The sequence below is a fragment of the Galendromus occidentalis genome, unplaced genomic scaffold (genome assembly GCF_000255335.2).
Source record: "Galendromus occidentalis unplaced genomic scaffold, Mocc_1.1 scf7180000077128, whole genome shotgun sequence".
Taxonomy (NCBI): domain Eukaryota; kingdom Metazoa; phylum Arthropoda; class Arachnida; order Mesostigmata; family Phytoseiidae; genus Galendromus; species Galendromus occidentalis.
The window spans coordinates 66867-80369 of record NW_003805116.1 but is presented as its reverse complement, the minus strand read 5'-3'; the positions used below and the strand labels follow the sequence as shown (position 1 = coordinate 80369).

General features: G+C 51.0%; 1 protein-coding gene across 1 annotated transcript; it reads left to right on the top strand.

Annotated features, from left to right (window-relative positions):
- Positions 1-10160: 10160 nt before the first annotated feature.
- Positions 10161-12791, top strand: Fdh (alcohol dehydrogenase class-3 Fdh). The gene is made up of 2 exons (XM_003741184.1): positions 10161-10528; positions 11681-12791. Exons 1-2 carry the CDS (start codon positions 10354-10356, stop codon positions 12646-12648), a joined length of 1143 nt encoding a protein of 380 aa, XP_003741232.1. The 5' UTR covers positions 10161-10353; the 3' UTR covers positions 12649-12791.
- The last annotated feature ends 712 nt before the right edge of the window (positions 12792-13503 follow it).

Below are 13503 nucleotides of genomic sequence, written 5' to 3'. Positions count from 1 at the left end.
GAATTAGGTGTAAGGAAGAAACTGTTCATCATGGAAAGCATCGGCACGAGACGGAAAGCATCATGGGAGGAGGGAAGAAAACTTCGTGAAAACTGCTGCGAGAAACGAGGAAAGCAGTTTCAGTGAAGCAAAAGTGTGCTAAAAAAATTGATCGATCAATATCCTGAGGTTTTCCTCGTTGTTCCGGGAGGGCGAAGTACTCCTGGAGCTCACGAGAGAGGGAAGACGGAAGGCGGGTACCTCGAGAGAAAATTGTGCAGGTAGTGAGGATGGGGAGCCGTTCATGATTGCATTTCGAAAAAAGTGCTCCTGCTCTCCGGATCGCTAATCGGGTCCGAACCGAACGTATCTCGGCAGACTCACACCGAAGATCCGCATCGAATGTTTTCGCTCGCCTGCTGGCACATTTCAGAGTGATTTTCGCGGGAGTCCGATCGTTGGTGGGTGTTAAAATTCCCTAAATACTCGCGACGGCTACACAGGAAAGGTAATTCGCGTGGTAATGGAGCGAATTCGAGTTCACGATGTGATTCGCCGAGCAAGGTCGGGGACGCGGTCATTACTTTTTCTTGTCGGTTGAGATTGGTTCAGCAGTTCCCAGCACGGGATCCTGGAACCATCCTCACAATGAGGGACGTCTACCAGCGCGGGGCTAGACGGGAGACGTGGGTCTGAAAATTCAATCGATTCCTTGAGAGTGGAATTTCCATCGGCGCTCCCGCTGAGCTAAGTTTTCGTTTTCGATGAGAGCTAAGGAATATGGTTTCTTAGCCTCCGGATAGGTCTGCCGAAGCAGAGACCTGTGAACTCCAACTCCTCTTCAGGAGAAGCCTGCTTTTGTTCTCCCAGCTTCGAGGGAATCGGAAGCTAAACCAGCGTCAACATAGACCGCTTCCTTTGAAAAGAAGTGCCTTATGAGGACAATACAAGAAAGGGGGCACCATTCCATGTTGTATATCGCTTCACGTAGTGTTATATATCTCTTCAGATTGGGTCTCAAAAATCCCGGCCTTGCCGCAGCTGGACCGATATATGCTTGCCATGTTCGGACGGATTTCTATTTCCACTCTCTAGTGCAAAGAGATCACGGAGTAACTTCTCGAGCATTGATTTCTCTTTTGCACACGTCAGAATTAAGAGCCTCCCTTGGTTTCTCATGTCGGACGCAACGCGCGAGATACAGGCAGTCTCAGCATCAGGATAGTCAAATAATATTCCGAGCGGATTTGACGTGCAAGGGCAGCCACAACAATGCTACGAAGAGCGCCCGTAAATCTCTTGTATACGATTGAGCACCGGCCAGAAGCCCGCTTCCAAAATCGTTCTCGTCAACGGCACTCCTCGCAGCTGCTTCCCGCGTTTCCCTCCGTATTACCGCATGGCTTCCCGACGGATGATCACGGTCCTATGGGGAATGCGTGATGCCGTGGGATAAAGACGACTCCGTCTCGATATATGACTCGAACAGCTTGAGTGAGCGAGACATGCATTTGTTTTTTTTTCTTGTCATTTTTTTTTCGGCTTGCCCGATCCGCCAATTGAGGCTGCATGAATTCACAAATTGCTTCAAAGATCTCGCGCACTATTCCCGGACGATCTGGGATCCATTCCAGACGGCTTCCCCGTTGTTTCGTCTCCACCGTTCTCCTCTATAGTTTTTTTCCTAAAATTTTCTTCATCACCCCTGCTGTGGCGGGATCGCGGTTGCGTCGCGGACCTGTGCCGGGAATAGGCGCGTTTCGGGGATCGGGGATCAGGACATTCCGGTAGTCGGGAATCTAGACAATACGGTGATCGGAACGATCTGGGGATGGAACCCCGCTGGAGAAACTTCGGAGAAAAAGCCGAGCACGATCCCCATATCACCGAGAGGGAAAAAACGCGAAATTCTCGAAAAATTCGACCCCTCACCCAAATTCTCGACCTAAGGGATCCAATTAGCGTTCTTCCTGACCGCCAATTGTCCCGTAGACTATGGTTCCGATGAGCAGCAGCTCCGCAGAGAAACGGCGCGGCGCGATCCCTGGTCGGAGCTCCAGTCTCTATCAGAAGTTCATCGATGATGCACCTCGTGTTCTCTTTGGCCCATTCGATTCGTCATTCAGTCAAAGAATATCTGTATTTGGTTCTCTCGTCTCATTTCTCCCGATTCGTGCCTTATCATATCGCAGCTGTAGCGGCCATCGGAAAACTCACATCGAAATGCGAAAATTTGCATGAGAGCCGAAACAATCGCGCGGGCAGAGATCACATCGAATGAGGCGACCGTAGCCACTGGTCGATGTGACAGCTAACGGTAATAAATCTACTGATGGAAGCGAAGAAGTCACTAGGGGCATTATGCGCTGACAGATGGAAATAGACGAAGCTAGCGACTGGAAAGGTGATAGCTGTTCAGAGATAAGTATAGAAAATGTGGCAAACTTGAATCACGAATCAAAGCAGGTGAATCTTCAGATCGCAAGCGAATGCGGAAGAGGGGCAAAAAATCTCAACTTATAGAGCGGATGATGGCTATATGACGATTCTCGTTCTTATCGAAAACAGCTCTCGACCTCTGCATAAAACGGTGAAGCCCATATTTGCTAAGTTGCCCCCGAATCCCTGCTATCGTCAGTGGTACCGTCCCGTCGCGGGCTCACGCCATTTGACGTTTAACTTCAGAGCGACGCGACGGCCGACGATGACATATCTGTCCAGCCAGCCGTCCATTCATCCATCGATCTATCCGACTAGTTGTGTGCATCATGCAATCGTAGTATGTCGGATAGCAACAACCCGTGTCTGGTATCGTCTGGCTAAGAGTTCTCTCATCCGCGCCCGCTCTCTCCAGGGAGGAATGGAAACGGAATTAACAGAAATCGTGTGATGCAATTCGTGTCAGATCCCGGGAATTCTTCCCCCGGCTGCCGAACAATGCTATCGAATCGCTATCCGATTGGAACGCGCCGCGACTACGGAGCCAGTGGTGCTAGCCACCCCGCGCGAATCTCGACACTGGACCGGGATCTCGAATTAGATTAGGCCGGTCGGCGAGATGAACTGACCCTCATTTTTCTCAATTTCAGGTGAGTTCGAAATTCGGGTCGCCAATTGGAAAGTACGCGCGGCGCTCTCCGACGACTGTTTGTGAGTTAGTCGACCCTCCCGCGAGCATCTGAAAATCTGACGAGGCAGCAGGGGTGAGATGCTCTGAAAATTTCCGAAGTGAGGCAACTCGACAGTCAGACTGCCGTCTTAAGGGACTATGAAAAAATGGGCTGAAGCGCGACAGCTACACGCAGCAATTTTGCGAAGGGGCTTTCATAAATTGTACTGGAGCTACTGGAGAAAAATGTCTTGCTCATCTTCACTGCCGAGACACACGAAAGAGAAGAGCAGAGTGGTGTTGCTTGATAGTGACACTTTTAAGCTTTTCGTCATGTACGCTCAATCCCGGTGGAACAGTCAGCAGCATTCTCTGTAATTCCCAGCTTATTTGAAATCCCGAGGTATTCTTCGGGAGTGCCACCATCCAGTGAGGCGGGAGGGGAGTAAGCGAACGATAGCTGAGCATGAATTCGCTCTGATCCGAAAGAGTCGATTACATCCTGTTGGATTGGAGTCACTGACGAAAAGTCGCTAAGGTAGATGAGACGGGAGAGCCTTCATCCGCTACCCCGGTGAACGTCACAAATCATCGGCACGACGACCAATGGACTTGTTCCGAGCGGGAATCAGGGGCAGGGAGAGAGCAAGAGAGAAAACGCGAACTTCGCGTGTCGAGACCTATCAAATGTGGGAAGAAGTGTGGAAACTGCTCAAAAGATAGGGTCATCGTACATTGGCGAACGACGGTTGCTTGGACGGCAGTGCGAAGTTCGATGTCGATCATCTGTATGTGATACCGAGACATCAGCGAAAACGTCAGACAGTTCCGGAGAATGACCCCTCGGGGAGTCGGGGGGAGCAGCTCTTGCCCGGACGATTCGAGAGCTATCGAGGACATGCTACCCATACTCTGCTGATACCGTGTGTGAGGGTCCCCAGCCAGATCTGTGGAAAGATGTTGACATTCGATGACAACATCGAAGATTTGATGCCGTTTCAATGAGAGCCATTATAGGTTTACCTATCGGTTTTTCTTCGCCAATGATTGTTGTTGAAACAACAATCGTTGCCTCCGTTGCCACCGTGGTCGTCGTCGTTGCTCTTTAGGGAGCAAGTTGGGCAACGAAGATCGCCTGGCACTTATGTCCGATGGGCTCGAGCATTAGGGAAGGGAATGAGAAGCAGAAAGAGTAAAATTTGCCAAAGGTTAACGTTCCAAGCGACACATGGAATGTGTTTTTGACGCTCACGTCCGGTGTCACGGGAAGCGGAGAATCTGGATCTTCTCTTTCCGTCGCAGATTTCGCTTCTCCACTGCCTACATCACGATGCGATGGGGAGCTTTTTACACAGTACTTCATCCCTGTGCAGACCTATTCATATAATTTTCCACTTAAATCCATATGCTTCGCTCCGAGGACATTTTACCAGGTTAGGCTTACGGAGTTGAATTCACGAAGGATGTTCTCCTCAGGAATCGATTTTTTATAAGGGCACGTTACGTTGGAAATTCCAGCTCAATCTAGCTCCGTCGACACGCGTGCACCGAGTCAGCTGCTCAGAGATTCGCTCCTTCTTTCGATGGCAAAGAAAATATTCCATACCCTCCGACGCCACCTGCTTGATTGCAGCGAAGCAAGCGCACTGCTCCTTCGACAACAGCTGGGTGGACATTCTCTGCCTTCAAAGGATGACTCCGAGTCAGACAGTTGAAAAACCCAACAAGCTCCGACGGCTATTCGAAGTTGGAGTCAGCCGACGACTTCCGCGGAGCGAGACCTGCTCGGAGGATGTAGCACCTGCTCCTCGCGGATTATTCTCCTCTCTTGAGTTACGATTCATTTCGGATAGCGCCCTCGATTGAAAACTTCTGCTTCGAATATCCCGGCATCAACTCGGAACAGCCGAAATCACGCGTTTCAAGAGTTTGCTTCTGTTCCCGAAGGAGAATGAGGAGAAACCGATGATCGAACCTTTCAATGCGCTTCCTTATGAATATTGGTCGACTCGAACATCATGGCTCGAAAGCCATCACGACCGCGACCCGATCGTGATGGTGATGCTGTGCTCATCGCTCAGATATCAAACCTCCCGAGCCCCCTATATAAAGTAATTCGGATCCGATAGGAATCACGAACTGAGTTTTTTTTCCGAATCGCTGGAAAAAACCACCCCGCTGCCGAAAACACTGTCGATGACAACGAGTGCGATGACGTCGGCACCGTCTGCTGTTGGCGGCGGCCCATCCAAGGCAGCGAAGATATCTATCCCGCAATAAATTGAATTGCAGCCGTCCGTCTGTCCACAGCACGTATGTTTGGTCGATGGGTCGCCGGCTCGCCGGCTGATTTGAAGTTGACGACTGTTTCGTCTGAAGCTCGGCTGTTTTACGAGCCTTGGAAAATGCGCCCAAGCCGAATCAGTTCCTCTTGCGTTTCCCTCGGAATGCTCTCCTCGGCTATCCGTTCGCAACGCTGCCCCGAACGCCTCCCAGCGAGGTATACTCGTCGCGAGATTCGGCCGAAATGCCTCCTGGGGGCCATGCGCTCGCCTAGATGATTCTCTCGCCGGCGATGAGTAGAACGGGAGCGGGAGAAATTCAATTTGGAGCTCCTCTGGGCTCCTTCTCCAGCATTGGTGTCCAGCGAAACCTCCGAAGAGCCGAAACTGCAATGGGAGTAGCTTCCCGGGGCTCTTCTACCATACGTTGAGCTCGGAGAGATTCGAATCGAATCCGGAGATAGATCTTGGAGCTTGGATTCGGAGGAATCTCGAATGAGATGAGACGCTTGTAAATCCCTTAACTGCATTGATGAAGCAGACTCTCGTCGGGATTCAGTTGATTCTTCCGGCTTCTATTGCACCCAGACATTTCAGGCATTATTTCTGCTTTCTTCGGCTTGACAAGCGATGATCTCGTCAAGCGAGTGGGTTGAGAACGACGAGCAAAAAATCGATATTGCTTGCGCTCCTCCGGAGAATCGTTTTCAAGTCTCTCAGTCTCTGTTGTGAGTTCGTTCTCTCCGCCTCGAGATTTCACTCGGTAACTCGAATGTCAGGTCCGCTCCACAACGTTCGGCGCCTTCAATGAGTGGAGTGATTTATCGGCTGTTGGTGCTTCTGACGCTTCAGGTGCTGGCCGTGTCCTTTCTCTGCTTCTCCTCCGGAATTTTCTATTCACGTACATAACGCTCATCCCATGTTCCCTCCCCCGAAGAGCATTCCCGATCGATTCTCCGAATCCTGCACTTTCTCGATGATTAAACCCCAACAGTCGTTAATCAGGTTCACCATACCCCCCATCCTCCGAGACGAGCTCCGGAATAGAGGTGCTCGGAGAAAATTCCAATAGAAACGAATCAATCGATCCATCCACAGGCTGCGACCAATACAGACCCCCTCCGCTCCCTCGGAGCTTCGTCTTTCCGGGAAGCTGCAGCGCTCGAAGCGACATAACCGCTCGAGGACACACCCAAGTCATTTTTGAAAAGTTGATCCCTTCGTCACCCGAGTTCTGAATTCTGGTTCTCTTATCGCGCGGAGGGAGAACTTTATCTTTGAAGCGTCTTTGTCAGAAAATGCGAACCGTCTTTGGAGAAGCTCTGCGTTGACAATGATTAGAATGATGTCACGCGCGCAATCACGTCAGTGCGCGGAAACGCTCTGGGGCGAACGCTGATCGGAAATCTTCCGGAAAGCGACGCTACGATGAAAAAAATTCGGGAGGAAGTTCTGATACTTTGGCACTCCTCCCCGCGAGAAAATTATCGAGCTTCGAAGATTTCCCTCACTCACAATCAACGACAAGAGTTGTCGTCAGATCTAATAAACTACCCCCGAGAGATTTCACAAGAAATCGCAGATTTAACTTGAGGACATTTTGCTCGGCTCAGAGTATATCCGTCATCGAAAGCTCGGCTGGAATTTCTCCGTAGAGCTTTGAGTTTCTCACAGAATTGAGCTCGAGACGTGTCTACTCTGGGAAGAAAAATGGGTTCCTAAAGGAAATGCGACGAGCAGGAACGCGGGGGGAGGGTTTCACAAAAAGTTTTTTCTTCCAAGCCACACAAGGAGAGCGCTTAAAAGGTATCGCGGAAGAACGGAACGAAAGGAAAACCAAAGATTTGACCCAAGAGGATGATCTGAAAAGGATCACAACTCCGCACTATTTATTTTATTTGAACTTGCTCGATGAATTCTCCTCGGACTTCGTTCTTGCTTTTCCCGGTCGCGGTCTTCCCATTCGATGCGGTCGTCAGCGTTCGTCACGAGTTCTTTATACCATGATCATTTTCTCTAAATTTTTATTCAGAGTGAGCCGATTCTTCGGTGTAGGTCCATCGCAGTCTCCCTTGTTGATCATTTTATTTTCCTATCCGTCTTGGACATCATCGATGCGGAATCAGGATGTTTTCGACGAAGTGTTTCGGTGTCTCGCCGCTTCGATCACCAAGCTGTAGATGTTGGAGTTTGGATGCTGTCCGCGAGCATAGCTGTAATCGAAGCCCGAAAACCCTCGGCGAGCCCCCTGAAGCGCGAGAGCTCACTTCTCGATATCTCTTTTCGAATTATCGACTTCCGAATAGCGAAACTTCGAATACTGCAGGAATCTTTGCCAAGACGTAAGCGACAGACAGAGCTTGAACGGAGTTTGGCGTGATCACAACGAAAGATCATAAGTTGTGAATCATTTGTCTATTAGACGCTATTCTCATGTCACGGCTAATGTCCTCGGGAATATGATGCTGATCACTCTGGCGATGATTAACTTGACGTCAACGCTCGCACGATGTAGATGAGGCTCGATGATGATGATAACGATGACGACGATCAGAACGACAGCGTCGATAACGAGAATCCACGGCATCTAATCGAAACCATAACTGAAAATGTGGAAGGTTAGCCTCTTGGCATCTGCCAGAGGGCTTTCACGTCAGTCATAATCGGGTTCCGGGGCGGAACACCCGAAAACCGATCAAAATACTGCCCGCCAGACATACAGTCGGTCGCGCAGGCAGGCAGATGCCAATTTAGCAGTCAACGACTGGGAGTTCGACGACTTTTGAATGAAACATAGCGGGCAATCGAACTTGCTTGGTGAGCCCGATTAACTTCAACCGACATTAAACGGTACAGGTCTCCGTGAATGATATCCTTTCCATACAGGTAGTTATGGGTACGCTCCGTAGACGTCACGGAGTTTCCCCGCTGCGGGGGAATTTGAATCACTCAGGCTGGACTTCGGTGCGCGCCTGCGTTTCGTCCGTTGGGGGAATCGGTCCGTACTCCGCACTTATACGAAAAAATGACGAATGCCTGACCATATTCACTTCGGAGATAAAGACTCAAGGGTGGACCTATGTACGTCGTGATGCGGAGAGCTAAAATTATCGCGAAGAAATTACCGCTCCGTAGATTCCCATCGCGGACATAGTATGGATTTCGTTGAGCATTCGGATAAACGAAGCGAGATTTCGAGCCAAAGACAAAAATTATGCCCCACCCGAATGAAAGAAAGCCCTCGATCGATCGCTCGCTCGACCGAGAAAACCGCTAAGCAGACAGCGGCCTTAACCGGAAAGAAATCACGAGAAAAACTCCCCGACCACTCCGACACAATAGCCATACGCGCTGCGTCTGTTGTTGTCCGCGGTGAGCGATGACCATTAGTCCCCCGGCCGATCCCAAGTGTACGTGGATCACGATGATATCAGCCTCTTTCTCAAAGCTTCAATGCCTCTGCGGTGTCGCTGATGTCACTGTCGGTGTAGGAACACCTTCGGAGAATGACACTCGTGGGGAGCCGCGGAACCCTGAAAAATTTGCATCTGACGACTTATTGGAAGCTCACGAGATGCACGACCCGCAGATTAAGCGCGAGCGTCCGGGACGAGCCGTCCAAATAACAGAGTGCTTAGAGTCCTCGCATAAAAACGTGTAAACGTGCCTGGCTGAGATGGGTCGGCCGACTCTCAGGTTGTAAGCTCTGTTGGATTGTCTCGTGTAGTTTCCATGGGTGCTACTGACTGACTGAGAGGACAAGGTCGCCTGGATTTCATCGGCCGAACTTTCGCAGCTTGAACTTTGCAATGCAGGCAGTTTTTTCGGTTCAGAATTCCTTGATCCTTCCCCGTTCCCTCCCTCTGTCTCCGAGAGCCTCCCATCCGAATTCAGGAGACAAGATTTCCTGAGCTCTTCGCCTCAGCTCTCGATAGAGGAAATCTCCGTCAGAAACCTTCATGGAACGGGTCGGGAGCTACGGTCTCCGCCTGGCTTCTATGCATATCTCATTGTTTGCAAAGAGCCTTGAAGGCTCGCTGTTATCGGACCAAGTTCGTGGCCAGCCGGATTGTCAAGGCTTATCGCTCGCATAATCACATTGTATCCTCATTCAGCTGATCGCCACCACGATCTGCGCTGGAAACGGAGTGGCTACCAAGATATCTATCGCGCGGGGCCTACCGATTTTGCATATCTTAACTGGTCAGTGCTTCAGAAACAAAGCGCTGCTCGCAGAGAGCCATTACGTTCACAGAGCAGGGCTCCCATCAAAACAAGTATCGGTGGTCTCTTGCAGAGCCTTAAGCAGCGTAAGAGTCAATGCACGCGCTTCGTGGAACAATCGATTCGATTTCTACCTAATGTTCCCTTCCCGTTGATTGTCTTGGCGGACTTTGAAGTTTCCGCTCGATCTGAGCCGATTTCTACTTCTTGGGACATCCGGGACTAGCCCTCCCATTTTCCCGATAGGGGATTTTGGGAGACTTCAAGGCAGGTGTCTCAATTCATAACAACTCAATGAGGTGGAGTACGCTTACGAGCGTACACAACTCCGCCCTCAACCCGAAGCGACTGTTAGAATACGAAGCTGAAATAATAATATTTAAAGGTCGAGTGTCGCATGGATAAATATTGATATCTCAAAGTTATCACAGAAAGGTGTGTCCGGTGATGACTTCCGCAGCGGACAGATGAGACACAGTAATTATTCTTCCCTCTCTCTCCCGGCGGCATCCGCCACGGAATCCTTGGAATTGTCGCGGTTTGCGGGCTCCTACTGACGCTGACAGCGCAGATGATGTTTACAGCGGCGAGCAGACGTCTCAGCGCCCGTGTTTACAGAGAGAGCTGGACCGTCAGCACTAGCAATTTGTGCAGCAGGTTGCCTGGAGCCGAAGTTTCGACAGAATCAATCACTAGGTTCAATTGGGAAACTCTCGTACCCGTCTATTCCTCTGAACTTTAATCAAGACCAGAGAAAACATGCTCCCCGAAGGAACCCAAGGCAAACCCATCCAATGCCGGGCCGCTGTCGCATGGGCTGCGAAAGAGCTTTTGAAGATTGAAACCGTCACCGTGGAGCCTCCGAGAGCGCATGAAGTTCGCATCAAAATTTGCTACACCGGAGTCTGCCATACCGATGCTTACACTCTCGGAGGTGAGTTTTGTCTCAATCTCTCGGATCAGAATTCCTCAGATGAATGACTGCTCGAGGATGGCTCCGGTGCTTAATCGCTCATAGGCAAAGTAAGGTCATTCTGATTTACGCTCATCCGGCGTGGAGATCAGAATGTCGAGGAAGGCATGATGTTTTCGATCCTGAGGCAGAAGCTTCTACGCTTGCCCGTTGAGCGAGTCTGATTCTCGGAACCTTCCCCGTTCCGCGGACTCCGCACTTCAGAAGCCCTCGTGCGCTCCGTGTTCTCAGATCGCGCGGTCTCTTCGAACCAAACCTCGGAGTCCAATGTCCCCGAGGAGCTCGTTTCATTCCGGGTCGCTCCGAATCACGGCCACGTTCAAAACATGTAGGTAGTTTTATTTTCGGAGCGAGCGCAGTGGACATTCGGGGGAAAGTTTGACCTTTCCGGCTCTCCATGCTAGTTCATTTGATTTCGAATGAAGGCTCCGAGGACGCATTCGGCCTCTGCGGGATCCAACCCTCTCCCCTTTACACTTCTTATTTTCATGGCTGAGGAGCTCCAGAGCCGCTCCCGTCATCGATCGTACTTTTCTCGTCTATACGTCATCCTAAAATTAGAATTTCCTCTGCTGTAATCGAAACGCACTCGGGCGGCCTCTTCATCTCCCCAAAGCACCGGTGCTCCCACCGCTGCTTACGGAATTCCAATCATATACCTTATGCTCCCTCGACAGGGCATCTCGGAGTTTGGTTCGAGGTGCAGGGCCTTTCTGATGTGCTTCGAGTGAGTTCACACCTCACGATGCGAATTTCCTCATCCGGCTGCCCTCTTCCGTGAAGGCTCCAGCTCATCAATCCAGCGGTGCTTGATCGCCGAAAAGAGCGCGAGCCTCGCGGGCAGGACTTCTACCCCTGTCAGTAGTGAGAGCCGGCCACACCAGAGCATATCATCGAGGTGGCACCAGGAAATCCGCGTTCTTCTTGAGCACCAACTGCTCGCCACCAATGCTTTTCCGTTCGATAGTCGACCTCTGATGGAATCTGATCGAATCCGGAGCCATAGATTGCGAAGTCTGGATGAGCTCAGAGCTCGAATTTCTCGGATGGTGCACCCTGGCTGACCGGGCTGTGGAGAGCGAGAGTCTGAACCTAATCGAAACGTTTTTCTAGGACACGATCCGGAGGGAGTATTCCCTTCGATTCTCGGTCACGAAGGCAGTGGCATTGTGGAATCCGTCGGACCAGACGTCACCGGTTTCAAGCGGGGGGACCATGTCATCCCTCTGTATATCCCTCAGTGCAAGGATTGCAAGTTTTGCGCCTCACCGAAAACCAATCTGTGCTCGAAGATCCGCGCGACGCAGGGAGCTGGTTTGATGCCTGACGGCACATCCCGCTTCTCGTGTAATGGGAAGACCGTCTATCACTTCATGGGAACTTCTACGTTCAGCGAGTACACGGTCGTCGCGGACATTTCTCTCTGTCGTGTTCATGACAAGGCTCCTCTACAAAAAGTCTGTCTGCTCGGCTGTGGAATTTCGACCGGTTACGGTGCTGCCCTGAACGCCGCGGACGTCGAGGAGGGTTCGAACTGCGCCGTTTTCGGCCTCGGGGCTGTTGGACTAGCGGCAATCATGGGCTGCAAGGAACGCAAAGCCAAGCGCATCATCGCCGTCGACATTAATCCAGCGAAATGGGAAAAAGCCAAACAGCTCGGAGCGACCGAGTTTGTTAACCCGAATGACGATGACAGGCCCATACAGGAGGTCCTGATCGGTATGACCGATGGCGGCCTCGACTATACGTTCGAGTGCATCGGTAACGTGAACACAATGAGAGCTGCCCTCGAGGCCTGTCACAAGGGCTGGGGACAGAGCGTTATTTTGGGGGTCGCAGCCTCGGGCCAGGAGATCTCGACGAGGCCGTTCCAATTGGTGACTGGTCGTGTGTGGAAAGGATGTGCCTTCGGTGGATGGAAATCCGTGGATGAGGTGCCTAAACTCGTCGATAAGCACTCTGTCGGAGAATTAGAGCTCGACTTGTTCATCAGCGGCGAAATGCCCCTAGATAAGGTCAATGACGCCTTTGACGCAATGCAGCGCGGAGAAGCTATCCGGACGGTGCTCAAAATGGAATGAGGCAGAAACTGACAACCGGATTCGCCCGATCACTCCAAGACGGCCTCTTCAGGGAGGGAGGAATCACCGTTATTTTCGCCATTATTCTGAAAATGACTCTTATGTAACGTCGAATAAAAGAAGACAGCTCAAAGAACGCATAACTTCGATAGTAAACTAATTTTGCCCCGGGGCGCACTTATCCAAGTAGGCTATGTCGAGCATTCATCCGGCGCAGACAAGAATCGGATGCCGTATACAATTATTGATCCGGAAAGATGAACGAATTACTCTTCTAGACACTAGGCTATCCGGTGCTTAAGCAGGGTAGCGCCCGCCGCCAGGGTGGGACAGGGACCGAACGAATTGGCGGGTGGGAGAATTTCGGCCATTAGGACCATCGCTAGCTTGGGACGCGCTCGTGTCGCGTCGTTTCCGACCCGCTGAGAATGCTCGGTCAGTCAGTTCACTTTTCGTCTGTCGTCCACGGCTCGGAACGGACGGCGCAATTTTCTCATAGAAGATCATTCGACGTCTTCAAAAATGTTATTTCTATCAAAGTGACTCTGCTCACCGAGAGGTTGGCTAGCGCGACGACCAGATTCCTAGCACTTCACTGAATGTAATGATCAATTCAGCCATGGTCTCCATTATTTCCACCGAGTGGATCTCCATCTTCGAGCCTCGGCCGAAGTATTTCATGAATCATTACGGATGAACTCTGCTCAGAAACTTCTGGAGCTGATGCTGCCGTAGTAATTTTTGGTGTATGGACGAGAAAAGCTCCGTTTATTGAGCTTGTGGTGAGCGGCCTCGTGTGCTTCAGGTCAATGTTGGAGAGTGAAAGCTCCAGATTTTAAGTGGAGAAGAATCGTC

Coding starts and splice junctions, on each gene's coding strand:
- Fdh (XM_003741184.1), top strand. CDS start 10,354: ATGCTCCCCGAAGGAACCCAAGGCAAACCCATCCAATGCCGGGCCGCT. Junction 10,529..11,680: donor CGATGCTTACACTCTCGGAG/GTGAGTTTTGTC, acceptor ACGTTTTTCTAG/GACACGATCCGGAGGGAGTA.